This window comes from Dermacentor albipictus, chromosome 1 (genome assembly GCF_038994185.2).
Source record: "Dermacentor albipictus isolate Rhodes 1998 colony chromosome 1, USDA_Dalb.pri_finalv2, whole genome shotgun sequence".
Lineage (NCBI taxonomy): Eukaryota > Metazoa > Arthropoda > Arachnida > Ixodida > Ixodidae > Dermacentor > Dermacentor albipictus.
The window spans coordinates 257373317-257389717 of record NC_091821.1 but is presented as its reverse complement, the minus strand read 5'-3'; the positions used below and the strand labels follow the sequence as shown (position 1 = coordinate 257389717).

Here is a 16401-nt window from a genome sequence, read left to right as displayed (position 1 = left end):
ATACAAGACAGGATAGGTGTGAAAGAAGAGAGTAAAGAAAAAGCGCGTGGAGGAAGAGGACAGGAAAAGGTGACTGCTGATTTCCCTTAGGAGGGTCAGTCCGCAGGTGCAGTCTACGTGAAGCAGAGGCCAAGGAGGTGTACTGTCTCTGCCAAGGGGCCATAAAAGTCCAAACACTCAGTGTCGGCTCAATCCCCAGGATCCCCTTTTCCCCAAACATGGCAAAGCCGCCCATGGCTAGGCACGGGAGGGGCCAACCCTCATGTGCTCGGTACGTGGTGCCACAACACACCAAACGCCTGCTGCTGCAGATGCCCCTGTGGAGGCAGCCATTTTATTTTGGCACGCAACTATTTGCATAATTTTGCTACCTTAATACACCTTCCTCTGTAGAAGTACAAAAAGCAGTGTCATGTTTATTCTAAAACAATCCCATTTTGAGTAAGTTAATTGCTGGCTTGTTTGTGTATCTATTTTTTCAATATCTGGATACTTGCAACACGTCTTGTGTGTGTTATGCTAGTGTAAAGTTTATTGCCATCACGCCATTCATTTATGACTATTTTCCATTACTTGCATTTTGCAGTGTGTCACTTTCCTCATAATCTTGCTGCAATAAATGCTTGCCTGCTGTTTTCGTGTTCTTGGCTTTCCAGCAAGCTGATTGACATTGAAGGAACATGACGTTTATTTATGATACTACTTTTGATGCGAGTTAATAGAACTACAATATCACAAACGATAAAGTTCTACTTGCTCATTTACAGTAGGCATAATCGTTGCACTAAGTTACAGCTTGAAACATAACAAATATGAATTTAAATAAGACTAACATAAAGTGAAACAACAGCTTTGTACACTCGTCGTTGCAACATATAAATAGCGGTGCAAGTGCCTGCATGAAATCGTTTAATGCACGCAACATTACTAAAAAATAAGAAAAAGGAAAATAAAATCATGGCCTCCGTGACCCGGTGGCGTGCAGCGGCCACCTTGGAGACTGGTGCATTTCACTGATTCTGCTAGGTGCGCTGAGAGCCAAAGTCGGCCGCAGGGGCCTACAGGAGTGTCCACTCTTTACGTTTACTATATTACTCTATGCTAGTAGCTTGTTGCAACATGCGAGAGTCAATTTGTCCCTGCACCGTTATTTACATGGCAGCCACTTTCAAAGGCAACGCAACATGCGGGAACATTACAGAATGGTGCTGTATCAAATGGGAGCATAACCCATAGGAGTCAATGGGAATTAGGTAGGGACCACGAAAACACGACGTAGCAGCCGGGAAAGTGCAATAGCAAGGAAAGTATCAACGGGGTTACAGTATGAAGCACGTTGTGTCGGGGACTAATGTTGACCACCTCGGAGTTCTCTAACGGTGCACTTAAATCTAAGTATACAAGTGTTTTTGCATTTCATTTTGCATTTAAGATCACCAAAGACTTATTTGAGTCTGCATATGCAACTTCAGATAATGTGCATTTAAAATGCAGAGTTAACATGAATTTAGACTTCAGCACAGCACAACTACAGCCTTCCAGTCCACAGGTGTGTTGTGTTCTAGGCAGTGCTCCCCCATCACCATGAATAAGTTCCACAAATAACCAAATCTTATACAATCAACATATAAAATTGGTTTTTAAAAACAATAAAACTGCATGCTCCTGACTATTTGTTCGCCAATAAAGACAACCTACCTTTACGGTTCGGTCCTGAGACCCAGTCACCACAACATTCCTACAGTAGTCAACACTGTTGATGGACTTGATGTTGCAATGATAACGGCAATGCACACACGATCCTTGTGCAGCTGTCCAGACGCAAAGGGAGCCATCACTGCAGAAAAAGAACGAGTCATTTCCCTGAAACCAGGGGCTTCACTTAATTGCCAATTTTGCAAAACTCATACTGTTACACATGACTGAGTAGGCTCAGCAGAAGTGCTGGTGAGTTGATGCAATTACTACTCACTTTCCCCCGCTGACTACCAGGCCATTTTTGCAGACAAAATGGCCAACGTCATCCTTATGTCCGCGAAGTGTCAGCAATACATTTTCTCCAATTCTTCCATCTTGCAGTCGCTCGAACTTGAGAATGACGGCTCCCTTGCTGTACCACAGCACATCCCGCTCCAGCTGAAGCCATGGCATGTACCTTCACACAGACACACAAAGAAAAGCCTTGCTCAAGCATATTATCACATGCTTCACAACACAAAATGGTTCATCAATGACAGGAAAAAAAGTCAAATCAAATGGCACATTACAGTACATGCGTTTAATGTGAATGCCTCGATAACACTTCATATTGGTTTGCTCTACACAATGACAAGAAGCCTATTTTTTCAGGGCTAGTAGAATAATCCAGGCCAACAAACAGATAGCTTTATTGAAACAACCACATATAAGTAGCCCAGCTTATATTAAAGAGAGAGAGAGACTAGAAATACCAGCTGAACGTTTTATCAGAAGAATCTATTTACTGATATGACTCATTAAAAATATACTCCGTGCATTATAAGCTCAACACTGGTTAGATGATCAATGAATTTATTTTAAGAATTGAGAAGGTTGGCAGAAACTGGTCGCTATCACTGATTACAATGCCAAAAAAAAAAAATTAAATTATGGGGTTTTACGTGCCAAAACCACTTTCTGATTATAGGCACGCCGTAGTGGAGGACTCCGGAAATTTCGACCACCTGGGGTTCTTTAACGTGCACCTAAATCTAAGTACACGGGTGTTTTCGCATTTCGCCCCCATCGAAATGCGGCCGCCGTGGCCGGGATTCGATCCCGCGACCTCGTGCTCAGCAGCCTAACACCATAGCCACTGAGCAACCACGGCGGGTGATTACAATGACACTTTGTATTAACCCCTTAACCATTTCGGACGAGCTCTGCTCGTTCACGCACTAGCATCCCCAAAGCGTTCAGGACGAATGCAGCTTGTCTTTGCACAATTTGTTCTCCCCTTGAGCGTTTTTGAGAAGAGACGCTCGTATGCAGCTGAATTGGTATTTCAGTCAGCAGATCGCAGTACGTGCCTGGTGTTGTTTTTTTTTCTTCTACATCTGGAGCGCATTTTTCGTGTGGCAATTGGCGTTTTCCAAATGGTATCTGACGGAGAGGGGGTGTAAACGTGATTACTGAGGTCAGCAGCTCCTCAGATGATGACGACAAAGAGTAATTCTCAAAGCGTCTGATCGCAAGTGCACGTCTGAGGACTAAAATTGATATGTACAGCATTCTGCTGAAGCTTCCACTGTTTTCTTTTTCTTCTGTAACCTATAAGAAGTTTACTGTAAGCCCACCAGCTGAATTGTCTGAATACGAGTGATTTCTAGAGAACGAGCTGGCTTTCACGACAGTCAACATAAGAAATCAGAAAGCGATTCTGCATAATCCCTTGTTTTGAGCTGTACCACATGCTGCCAAAGCTCCCTTAGTCAAATAATTCACTGTTAGCATGCACAGCTAGCGTAACAGACACAAGAAATTTCTGTATATATTTCTTCCATAATTTTTTTTCATTACTAGCAGGTGGGTGGTGCATTTATACAATGGTGTACAATAAACTTTCAGTAGCCTATTTTTATTTATTCAATGAGCCAGTTATTTTTTCCTGCCTCAAAAAGCTGCTTTTAATAACAGAGATATTCACAATCAGCAATAAAAAAAAAAACATTCTGAGCAAGAAATTTCTTGCTAAAACAAAATGGCTAAGTGTTAATGAATGTGATAGCTCTTTATCAGCACTTTTTGAGTTCGGGACACAAGTGAATGCACAGTAAAGCACAACTTTGAGCTTAAAAAGCATGTCATTCAGGCCAAATAATATGCAACAAGCATCTCGAAAATCTGACAAGCAATTTGGCAAAAGTGACAAGCCGAAATCTGCTTATAAGTGGAACTGCCACCACTTGTACTAATACCATGCTAAATATGCATCAAAGATTTTTTTTAAATGTCTCAAAATCAAGACTCCACCTAGGTTTTGAAAAAAAAAAAGTTAATCTACTACGTTATTAGTTTCACCTCAAAATACCACAGCTTTTTCAAAGTGTCATAAGGCAAGCCTATTGCATCCACTCAATATTAAAGTTGACATGTGTAAACAAATGATAGTTTCGACGGCAGTTCTGTAAGTACAGGTGCATTTATTTGGTTCACCTGTGCATGCCAGGGTCATGGCAGTTCAGTGCCAGTTCCAGAACGAGTCCTGCACTGACTATACAAAATCTGCACCGCTTTTACAGCGCCATGAAATGCATGAAACTTGCGCTCGCCTGAAATGCACAGGACCGCCGTGCAAGAAGCGCAACATCTCAAAATCCGGCTAATGAATTCTGGCAATAGATCTGTATTCGGGACTACTTTACAAGATAACCAGGGCGAGTTTATGATAGCGCAAACATCCTGCTACAATAAATGATGTGGCGATTGGTATGAACACATGGCTTACATTGTACGATGCTGCAGGAGCACCTTTTCTTCGTATCGGCCGGTCTGCCAACGGACTGACTGCCAGCATTTTTCCACTGCCTCCAGCACATGTAGTGACCTAGATGAAGACACATGAGAGCATCCCTTATGTCATGTAGGCGGCAACGCTTCGAACGCGCAAACGTTCCACTTTCTGTAAAACTAACAGTTTAGAACACCGCAACATACGGCCACAAACACGTCTGCAACTTCAGCAGCCACAACCGAATTCGATCGATCGATTCGCCCCCGGCTTTTGATTATGAAGCGAACGTGACACAAGGAGAACGAAAAACATGGTACTCTTATGCACGCGTATAAACTGCATGGAAATGCGTCGCGTAGCCAATTTGCGCAGGAGTACTGGAAAGGAAGGACTCACCGCTGCAGAATTCGTCTATCACGTTGATTTGTGGCGACAATGTTCCTGCTCCTTTGACTCCAAACGTAGCTCTGCTTGAGAAAAGCGTTGAACCGCCTACATACGCAGCTAAGTCGCCCCAAGGTCTGCACATCGCAGAAGGAAAATATGATATACAGGACATCAGGTGGGAGCAATACAAACATATCGTCCGAGTGCGACATTCTGAACCGCGGTGGAACGCAGGAGCACTCCAGATGGGTTAGCGTGCGATGACGTTAATTCGTGGTGTGTTTCTGTGATTTTCATCTTCCTACGGGCTTGACTGAAAAATGTTTCCAGAAAAAATTTTACATTTTTAAACTCCGAATTGCGCGTATGTGCGTGCACTTCACGGGGCCTTCGGGGACTGCTGAAACGACCTCTCGTTTTCCGGCACGGCGTCAACGACGACGTGATATAACGCTACTGAGTAAAAATTTGTCTTTGTAATATTGACTTGAGAAAACTGTTCTTTGTTATAAGCTATGTGATTTTTGATGCTTTGTCAGGCATGTTTCACATAATTACACTAACGTTTAAATGTCATCATTGTCATCATCAATTCTTTCCTATGGCAACCATCTGCAACGCTTTCTGCAAAGCCAGCCAGCTGGTCCGCTGTGACCGTCGACGGCATGGCAAGCTTATGGAAAAGTAACATTAAAAATACAAATAATAGTGCAAACGCTGAAAGGAACCTACTTCAGGAGATTCTCAAGCTAGATCTACGAGTAAAGACATGCATACAGGTAATTGCATTTGTGGTTCTCAAAATAAAGAGTGGTTTAAAGTGGCTCCGTGTGGCCCCGTGAAACTACTTGTTGGGGGTAATTACCCAGCTAGGAACGTCGTGTTCGCAAATGACAGCCTATTTGTTGATTTGTCCGAGACATTACCTCCTTTAGGCGATAATCTGACTGACCGGCAGCGTAACGAAAAGACGTTAGTAACATTGTATTTTTCTAATGTCAAATGGTTCAATAGAGCTCACTAATGTGGCTGTGTAGGCGTGGTGAAATGACAAAGTTTAAGCGCACAACCAGACGAGGACGGTGACAGGAGACGGGTTTTCCTTTTTTCCCCCTTTTTTTTTCAATAGCGTTGTTTCGCTTTCGCCTCCTTAGATTTGATCGCCGCTCCGAGTTAAGCATCCGCGATAAAATAATTACATTGATGTCTGTATTGTTTTCAGAACATCCAAAGTGGTTGCACAAGTCGAGAGGATTTGAACGCCAATAATTTGGAAGCTGCAGAGAGTATGCGTAGCTACAAAAAAATGTTGGAGGTAGGTATATACGTTGGGAAATAATTATGCACGTTACTGAGCGTAAAGGAACAATTGAGGTTCAAATACATTTATTGATCTGACCTAGCAGGTTAGTTTGACAGTTGTCATCAGTGCACATTCACACGCATGTGTACTCTGTGAATATGTACTGGCTGTAGAATATGCACCATGCCATATATTCGCCGCATACGATCGAACCTGTAATTCTGAGGTAAAAGATGTTGCATCTGTGGGTACTAAGCATAAGGCGGGATATCACTGGTAAAAAATGCGAAGAAATGCTTTCCAAGTTTATGCTCTTACATTTTTGTATCGTGTATTCAAGGCTTTGAAAGCACTTGCAATGGAGCAGGACAAAGTTCAGGACAAGGAGAGGTTACTACTGAAGGCTGAAGAGTGTGTGAAAGGAATGAAATGGTGAGTGTTTTGCCCTTGCCCACTGTGTTGCGCTATTATTCCGATGCCCAGACTACGAAAAATGTGGTTCCTTTCAGCAACATTGAAGTTCTACGCAAGGCAAACCTTGTTGCTGAAGTGAACATTCATGACCAGGACAGGGAGCGGCTCCTGTCCGGAGGACATGTCAGGCAAAGGTACTGTAACCTCTGGCATGCCCTATTAAAGGAGTATTGACACATTTTCAAAGTTGTGCGAACTCTAGCACATTCTTTTCACACGTGAAAGCATCACACCTAGGAAGTATGAAGGCTAGAAGAGCTTTTAATTTGATATTTAAGTTGTAGTGCAATGCTGGGCCTGGTGTCGTTGACATTGTGATTGTCATGTCACAGAGCAAAATATGCTTCATGTAACAATAAGGCATATTGAGCCCTCCATGTGCTTCATTGGCAGCACTTGCTTGTGGAAGTTCTAGCAATTGCGTGAATGGAGTGAGCTAGTATATTGTGACGTCATGATGCATCTACCTCCAGGGTAAGGAAACTGAAGCTGGTTTGTAGGAACAAGTGTCATAGTGAATTATTTATGATGCTCTTATGCTTTTCAATATGTTTTTACTAAGGCATAGTGGGTGTGGACTTTCACTTAATGTAAAGAAATGAGAAGTCGAATATGTCAAGTCAGTGCTGCTTTAACTGTGAGCCTTGTTGGCTGTTTGTAGCTCAGTGTATTGCTGAGTTGGACTTCATAACCAAGCTTGTACCACATGTACTTAAGGTACTCCTGACGGTAGCCAGGATGTCTTGCGGGGAACACTTCAGCCCAGCTGCGATCTTGGGTCTCCGAGATAGGACGTAAGTGATAGACTGGGGCAAGTTCAAGTTCTCTGGGTTGTGAATCGGGCACTTGTGCAAGTGCTGTCTTGCAGGCATGAGGACATGAAGCTGGAGCAGTGGGCTCTTCCAAAGGAATGCGTTTTATTGGCGAATGATTAGACGACGTTCTCGGAGCTTCCTCGCAGCCTCAACAGGACAGATGGGGTCATGTAAATGAGCACATAAGTGCTCATTATACCACCCTACTTGCCTTGTCTATAGTAACTTGTCTAGAGCAGGAGCTCACAAACTTTCTGGCCTTGGGGAACCCCACCTGCCTTCCCAGAGCACTGGGGATCCCCCCACCCTTTCCTCTCCTTAGCCCTTATCTTATTTGTCCCATTGATGTGCTTATTGTTTTCATTGTTAAATTTAAACTCTAATGTAAAAATTCACCGAAGGAGGGGTCGGGTCAGATTCATTCTGGCCACTCACGGAACCCTAAAATTGCATTTGCAGAACGCCTGGGTTTTGGGGAACCATGTTTTGGAGCCCTTGGTCTAGAAGTTTGGTGACACATGCTATGTTGCCCATAGTCTGTTTCTTTTTGTCCTCTTTCTTTTTTTAACCTCTGCACACACTGCTGACGTTTCCATGAGATGGTCGTTACTAGCTGCTGCAAATACTGCACCTGCCTTCACCTTTGGTGATTTGGCTAAGTGGTTCAGAGTATAATTTTTTTTTAATGATAAGTAGTAATACAGATTTACTTATAATTAATAAACAGCAGGGATGTTCAAATATTGAACTTTCTTAGTCATATCAAATATGAATATTAGAGAAAAATAACCATTGAACATTGAATCAAATACGACATATTTTCGTATTTCTAAGCAACGGCAAATATAAAGTTTACGTTGAGCCTTGAAAACAAAAAGGCTTATTTACATTATTTTATGCATGCATGTGATGCTGTTCAAAACTGCAAACAGTTGCTTTCACTTATCTGGTGCACTATGGCAATGACTACAATGAAACAAAGGAACTGCGCATCACAAGATTTGCCTCTGGTACATTTGGGCATGCTGTGTAGACATCAGTGCTGCGTTTGTTCAAGGAGCATCACACATAGTGTGAATGGGATGCAAACATGGTGAGACTGGCCAAATAGTAAACTGCCTGGCTTAAATCCAGACAACACATATGTGGGCTGCTTAGGGCAGGGAATTCCTATTGAATGACTAGAAATTATTGAGCATATGTTTTCTGCCCCATGTATCTGCTCAAGAAGTCTTGCTTCTGCACTAAAGCTGTGGCTCTCTTGCAGCAGAATCATTCAGAACAGTCTCCGATTGCATTGGTATTTCTTCTCGCAGACTGCCATAAGTGTTCTTAACCCTTGTATTCAAGCAGAAATTAATATTAAAAAAATTTGAATACTGCAGTCTTGAATTGAGTACAAATTGAATAGCAGAACTATTCAATTCGTATTTGAACTTTTGAATATTAGCCTCCTCATCTATGAGGATGGGCGAGAAACTATCGGCAGTTCCGCTTATGTTATTACCTTTGTAATTTCTACTGACTCCAGCCTCTTAGAAGTGCTTTGTGAGCAAAGCCACTGTCTCCAGTTGCAGCTGTGCAGGTGTAAAGACATGTCATTTCAGTTGCATGTGCAGTGTGGAAAATGATGGCTAACCCTACTTACAACTTGCACGAAAGGTGAGCAATATGTGGGGCCACTCCCTTGCACCCCACTATTAGCATCTGAAGTACCCCATTAGAGTGTCCTTGGTCCTGTACTCTTCCTTGTCTATATAAATGATTTTGTTGCTGCTGTAGATGCTTCATTAGTAAATATTTGATTACTTGCAAATGACTGCACGCTTTTTAAATGTGCCACTTGTACTGAAGACCAGGACTGTGTACAGAGTAATGTCTGTAGCCATTCCTAGTCATTTAGGAGCATTTCCAGAGTAACTATTTGATTTGTGCCAAGTTTGGTCTGCAGAAATAAATAATGTTAATTTTATCATCCTCCAGGTCGCTAGTGCGAGAAGTCCTTTACTATACATCTATAGGTTTAAAGGGGCCCTGAACCACCCCTCGGGCTTGGTGAAATAACATAGTCCACAGGTAGCATACGCTGTTGTGAACATTTCAGCCAAGTTCTGCTGTCGTACCTGGCTCGTGGAGCTCGCAAGCAGAGCGTGAAGTCACCTTTTTCTCAAATGCTCTTGTTACAAAAACCCCATGATCCTTGCTCTTTTCTGTGTGCTTTATTTCGTCATAAAGCACACTCCAATACGTGGCTGCTATTGGTCGCTGCGCTCGGCTACACCACGGCCGCCGTGAGGTGCCGCCATGAGTCCAGTGGCTAAGTGCACTGCAGCTCTCTGAGGACAGCCGCATTCGGCTTACGTTTAGCGCGGCATAGACACCAAATCGGAAATTTGAACTGCGTGCCACGGTGAAGTCTCCGCCGTAGCCTTTGCAGTGCAAGACACTGGAGGAGGAAGGGGAGCACAGCTGACACTGTGTTTGATTGCCGATAACTCTACTTCTGCTGAACGTATTGAAGTGCTTTTTGCGGCAAAGTGGTTCTGAAATCGCCTATCTTCACTTCAAATGTCTTTCTCCACTTTTATAAAAAGTGGTCCAGGGCCCCTTTAAAGATATTGTAGGAATAGCATGTATTCACAAGAGGGGGGAACTTTGGGCCAGTTGGTCCGACATGTTTAAAGAGGAAAAGAACCACGACTTCAGGCGGGACATGACAAAGGAGTAGACAGGACGAGCGGTAACTATCAACTGAGGTTTATTACCATGAAACACATAGCAGCAAGATGTTGCATCTGCGCGCAGTGTGCCTTGACATACTGATGAACAAAAGGAAACACGTGGCAGAAAGCACCCTATATGACTATGGAAAGTGCCAAGGGGCAAAAAATCAACTATCACAGGTTAATCAAAAACTGGGTTTCTTTATCTAGAAAAGCCACAGAAGGCTCATTTACACACCTGTCTAGCCCAAGTCTGCGCATGTGTGCTGCTTCCATAATTTCTTGCTCAAGTCTGGAGTCTGCCCGTCCTACAATGATGGCTTGATTTAATTTGGGGTAGCAACCTTTACATTCCCTAGTGTGTCGGGGGAGATTGGCGCTGCTATCACCCTTCAAGGAGCGGAAATGCTGCCGCAGTCTATCATTAATACGTTGGCCAGTTTGGCCAATGTAAACCCTGCCGGAAACTGGTACACCACATTGGTGGCACAGGGCACATACTGGTGCTCATGCTTAGTAGTACAGGCGACCTTGCGCGGACCATCCACCACATGCCTACATAGTTGGGATAACTTGCAGGGGGCTGAAAACACGAGTTCAATACCCTGTTTAGCCGCAACCTTCTTCAGGTTGTGGGCCATTTTGTGCACATAAGGCATGTCTTCTAGGGGGCCTCTGTTGAGGGGGGTCACTTGCTCCTGCCCACGTGCCTTGTGCCGCAGCTTTCACAACAGCGATTCACCCACTGCCTGAAGAAGGGCTGATGGGAAGCCTGCCTGTTTCAACTTATTTACTTGGGTCTGAAAACTTTCACATGTCTCGTGCTGGCATGACTTCAAAAAGGCTGACCTCAAACAGGTGATAGCTATGCCTCTCTTAATTAGTTTCGAGTGTGAAGAAGAGAACGGTAAAATGGCCTTCTTAGAATGCGGCATATAGGCCCAGCACACATGATTAAGCATCTCAAACGAAATTCATAAGTCTAAGAACAGAATACTCTGTTATTGCTGCTGTTCGAGGGTAAAAATTAAGGATGTGGAACAATGTTTATAAACTTCTAGTATTTCCCCAGCGACACTGCTACGGCTCGCTTTGCGGTCAACGTTTAACAGGACTAAGAAATTGTCTACATATCTAAACACTATCACGCTATCACCTGTTTGAGGTCAGCCCTTTTAAAGTCATGCCAGCACAAGACAGCTGAAAGTTTTCGGACCCAAGTAAATAAGTTGAAACAGGCAGGCTTCCCATGTGCCCTTCTTCAGGCAGTGGGTGAATCGATGTTGTGGAAGCTGCAGCACAAGGCACGTGGGCAGGAGCAGGTGACCCCACTCAACAGAGGCCCCCTAGAAGTCATGCCTTATGTGCACAAAATAGCCCATAACCTGAAGGTGGCGGCTAAACGGGTTATTCGACTCGTGTTCTCAGCCCCCTGCAAGTTATCCCAACTATGCAGGCATGTGGCGGATGGTCCACGCAAGGTCGCCTGCACTACTAAGTACGAGTACCAGTACGTGCCCTGTGCCACCAATGTGGTGTACCAGTTTTTGCTGCAATGCGGCAGTGTTTACGTTGGCCAAACTGGCCAATGTACTGCGGCAGCATTTCCGCTCCTTGAAGGGTGACAGCAGTGCCAATCTCCCTGGACACACTGATGAATGCAAAGTTTGCTACCCCAAATTCAATCAAGCCATCATTGTAGGACGGGGTGACGCTAGACTTGAGCGAGAAATTATGGAGGCAGCACATATGCGCAGACTTGGGCTAGACACGTGTAAGTGAGCCTTCGGTGGCTCTCCTAGATAAAGAAACCTGGTTTTTGATTAACCTGTGATAGTTGATTTTTTGCCCCTTGGCACTTTCCATAGTCATCTAGGGTGCTTTCTTCCACGTGTTTCATTTTTTTCATCAGTATGTCAAGGCACACTGCGTGCAGATATGACATTTTGTTGCTATGTGTTTCATGGTAATAAACCTCAGTTGCTAGTTACCGCTCATCCTGTCCACTCCTTCTTCACGTCCTGTCTGAAGTCGTGGTTGTTTTTCTCTTCAAACATGTATTTACAAATTACTACAATATACCAGGTCGCAACAGTCACAAGCAGTGGTGTCTGATACAAGGCTCTCGCATGCCTCTGGCCACTTCGTCACTGTCGTCGTCTGACCGACAGTAGCAGCCCCTTCACTGTCTTGAGGCACTACCCCCTAGGGCGAGAGTGCCGACTTGACGCTTGTTAAAACAGACTAGAGGGGGCTGTCACATATGGCTTAAGTCTCACAATGTGCACACTAGCAGAGGGCGATCGTGTAGGCAGTTCTGGGTTGACAACTGGCTCGATTTCGTATGTGGTGTCAGTGAGTTCACGTAACACCCTGTAAGGACCATCATAGCAGGATAATACGTTTTCAGAGAGACTGATACAGTGGGATGGAGACCACAGTAGCGTGAGCAAACTTGGGGAGTAGCAGGCATCTCTGTGGCAATAGTCATATAGGGCTTTTTGGGAAGTCTGGACGTACGTTTGAAGACACCCGAACGTTGTCGATATCCTTGCCTTCCTCGACTACACCCGATGGGGTGGGGTGAGACAGAAGAGCTATTGGCCTCGGGTGCCAGACGACCTAGCTACGCCACTGCTTGCCTTGCTGTAATATCACCAACGGTAGAATAATAAATAATAAACATGCTATGTAAAATAATTTGCAGGGGTCGTGCAGACAAGGAAACACTGCTGAGGAGCACGTCTGGCATGACAGAGAATCTGTTCTCCATCAGCAGAATGATGGCGGACCAGGTCAAGCACAGTGAAAATGCATTAGATTTACTTGGTAAGTAGTAATTTTTTGATTGCATGATTATGTATCTTGTAAATGCAAATTGCGACCGACTGTAGTGCTCATGTACCATGCGTTAGGTGCACATTAAAGCCCACTGGGGTGGTAACAATTTATCTGGAGGTCCCACTATGGCATATCTCATGGCCTCTGCATTGCTTTAGTATGTTGAACGCTAATCAGTCTACCTGTAGTGTGTGAGACTGTTTGGAGCCTTGTCAGTGGCATTCATCTGTTGGTCACATAACTTTGTGCTACAGTGAAAGCTCGTTAATTCGAACTTCAATAATTCGAATTTATGGATAATTCGAACTGTACGATTTGGTCCGGCCAAGCTCCACAGAAGTCTATGTATAAAAAAGTCCGTTAATTCGAACGCGAGAAGGTTCTCTCACGGATAATTCGAACTACGCTCGCCTGGCACACGGCCAGAGAAACACGCCTAATGCCTACACACAAGGCTGTATTGCCTCCGAAACGGAGAAAACGGCGAGAGAAGGCAAAATCGGAAAAAAATCTAACCTGCGCGCAGTCAGCCAGAAGGCAGCGGCGGCTGCCGCCTCGCCGTTCTACATAACCTCCGAGACCTCTTGCCCGTTGCGAATCTCGGAGGCTTTACAAATCTTGTACAGCTACTAATGTCGCGCGGAGATGGCACGGCAAGCGCCAAAACACAGCGAATCAAGTACGTCGCAGCTGTGCTTGCAATCAAGAACCAACGAATCAGGGCCTTCGCCACCTTCACATGTTCAGCGTCTTTGTCTTGGCAGTCTTCATCGTTTGTGCACCTCTGTTTTCAGATTAGGAGGTATCGGCCGTCGCGATTCATTGTGATGGTGTTAAGCCTCGGCTAACGTTCGTTTCGGTGGACATCGGTGGTGGGGCACAGTCGGACCCAGAGCTTTGACTTGAAGATGGCGTGTGCCCGCGGCAAACGCCATCACGTTCTGACATGCCCTACTGCTTCCAAATCGCAGTGTACTGTTGCTCTCCTTCACTTTCGTTAGTTCGAACTTTCGTTAACTCGAACTGAAGCGGCTTCCCCTTGCGGTTCGAATTAACGAGCTTTTACTGTACGAAACCTTAGCAATAGCTAAGCATATGCCTTTTATCCTATTGTTGCACCTGACAGCAATGGAATGGTGTGAAACGGGCTTGGTATTACAAATAATAAATTTGTGTTGGTGCAGAAATGTTTCCTTCATAAATATGAACATGAAGCGAAAAGGTGAATAAAAAAAATAGCACGGTGGCTGCATTTCGATGGGGGTGAATTGCAAAAACACCAGTGTGCTTAGATTTAGGTTCACATTAAAAAACCACAGGTGGCCCAAATTGTTCTGGAGTCCGCCACTACAGTGTGCCTCATAATCGAATTGTAGTTTTGGCACGTAAGACCCCATATTTTCATTTTTTTAAATAAAATATAAAGAAGAGTATGCATCCACTTCGACATTACATCATGCTTTACTTCTTTCTATGGTATCATTTATGTTCCTACTGTCCATCTGGTACTTTGGGAGTTGCACCAGTGTGAGAGAAAGGGTACCACAGTTATATAGGTGCTAGCAAGTTGATAGACAAAAACATAAGTGACTGTCAAGTCCTTTGTCTATACAAAATATGGGTCTTAAGTTAATTTCAAAGGCAGTTGTGTCATAGTGCTAGAGGAAGTTTTCTGAAAGGATGCCTCAAGCAGCAACACTATCATATGAGGGCAAATGCAAAGCCTTTACCGCTATTTTTTAAGCCAAATTATGGCTGTAAATGCGAAGTCAACATACCCATTCCCAGTGGTGGACTTTTCTTGGACCAGCCTGGCCTTATCTGCCGGTAGCTCGACGGCACGGCGCTGCCATCGGTTGTTGAAGATGGCGGTTGTGCTTAACACGTCCACGGCATATGAGCAACAAAGTGCGGTTCATTTTCTATGGAGCAAGGGACGAACACCCATTGAAATCCACAGGGAAATGCAGCCCATGTTTGGGGAAAGGTGTCTCCCTTCGAGAAGTGTGAGGTGGTGTTGGGAGCTCGAAAATGGTCGTCAAAACTTGCATGACAGCTAGTCTTCGGGGAGGCTGCATGCGTCGCTGACTGACAACAATCGACGATTGACTATAGGTCATCTTAAATTTAGTGCTGCAATCGGTCAAATGGGGTCTGAACCAGTGTGGGGACTATCTGAAAAAATGGTGTAAGGTACGTAGAATAGTACGTATATTTGTAGTTACCTGTATGTACCTTATTTTGGCCAATAAAAAATAGGGGCAAAGCCTTTCTGATTCACCCTCGTAGTTCTGTGGCTTTGGGATGTTAAGCTTCATCATTTATTGTCAAAAGCCACTTCTGTGCATTCTCAGAAACCGTTGGCAGCCGTCTTCGTATTTGGATAAAGGTAGTGTAACAGAGATTGATTGACAAGGTTTCTTTATCATCCAATTTGTTACCCATCGTGATGGCGTAGTGGTGTTGCACTGCTATGACCGAGGGCACGGGATTGAATCCTGGCAGCGGCAGCCACATTTCAATGAGGGCAAAATGCAAAAACGCCCATGTGGTGTCAATTACACACACATTAAAAAAACTCAGGTGGTCAAAATTTTAATGGAGTCCTTTACTACAGCGTGCCTCATCTGCTGTGGTGGCCTAGCGGCTATGTTGTTGCGCTGCTAAGCATGAGATTGCGAAATTGAATCCCGGCCATGGCGGCCGGATTTCCATGGGGGCGAGATATAAAAACGCCCATGTACCGTGCATTGGGTGCACGTTAAAGAACCCTAGGTGGTCAAAATTAATCTGGAGCCCCTCACTACAGTGTGTCTTATAATCAGATTGTGGTTCTGGGACGTAAAACCCCAGAATTTATATTCATCCAATTTGTTCAGTACAGTTTGTTAGAAAGCTTGAAGCTGCTAGGAAAGGCCACAGTGACCTCTGTTTTGAGACAGCTGAAATGGATAGGCGAATATGTTCTCCACAGTGCCACATAAATTAGTTATGCTGTCTTTTTTTTTTCTTTGCAGTGGGCACATCGTCAGTTATTACAGAAAGCCAGGAGGAATCTCGGCAGATGGGCAGTGCAATTCTGCAGTCAAAGAAATTGCTCACAAAGTATGGCCGCAGGGAGATGACTGATCGTGTGCTTATTTTCCTAGCACTTTTGTTTTTCTTTGCCTGTGTTCTCTATGTGCTGAAACGAAGACTTTTTTAAAGCACACGGAATGGTTCTGTGGTCACCATAAACTGATGCAAAGGAAAGAAGATGGGCCACTTTATGCAGTGTTGTAGATGTAGCTCTTCCGGTGAGGTCCAGTTATTTGGGAGGGATGGGAGTGAGCTGCCAGAAGACAAATGTGGACACTGATAAAACAAACTGTGTTTTCAGCAAATTGT

The 16401-nt window shown here is 44.3% G+C and overlaps 2 protein-coding genes across 2 annotated transcripts in view; one reads left to right on the top strand and one right to left on the bottom strand.

The window, feature by feature from the left end:
- The window catches only part of LOC139054335 (F-box/WD repeat-containing protein 4), a 35976-nt gene extending 30708 nt beyond the window's left edge, over positions 1-5268 (bottom strand). The window contains exons 1-4 of the mRNA XM_070531193.1: positions 4868-5268; positions 4466-4564; positions 1973-2155; positions 1699-1837 (exon numbers count right to left, since the gene is read on the bottom strand). Of these exons, the coding sequence (XP_070387294.1) occupies positions 1699-1837; positions 1973-2155; positions 4466-4564; positions 4868-5070 (624 nt within the window). The 5' untranslated portion in view covers positions 5071-5268. The remainder of the gene's footprint in view (positions 1-1698; positions 1838-1972; positions 2156-4465; positions 4565-4867) is intronic.
- A 186-nt stretch (positions 5269-5454) lies between these two features.
- Positions 5455-16397, top strand: Sec20 (vesicle transport protein Sec20). Its single transcript, XM_070531192.1, has 6 exons — positions 5455-5637; positions 6081-6173; positions 6502-6593; positions 6671-6769; positions 12881-13002; positions 16032-16397. The coding sequence occupies exons 1-6, from the start codon at positions 5524-5526 to the stop codon at positions 16217-16219; spliced, it is 708 nt and encodes a 235-aa protein (XP_070387293.1). The 5' UTR covers positions 5455-5523; the 3' UTR covers positions 16220-16397.
- The last annotated feature ends 4 nt before the right edge of the window (positions 16398-16401 follow it).

What these genes read in the sequence shown, in the direction of transcription:
- Sec20 (XM_070531192.1), top strand. Translation starts at nt 5,524, where the DNA reads ATGGCAAGCTTATGGAAAAGTAACATTAAAAATACAAATAATAGTGCA. An exon ending in GCTACAAAAAAATGTTGGAG is followed by an intron (nt 6,174 to 6,501) that starts GTAGGTATATAC and finishes CGTGTATTCAAG; the next exon opens with GCTTTGAAAGCACTTGCAAT. An exon ending in TGTGTGAAAGGAATGAAATG is followed by an intron (nt 6,594 to 6,670) that starts GTGAGTGTTTTG and finishes GGTTCCTTTCAG; the next exon opens with CAACATTGAAGTTCTACGCA.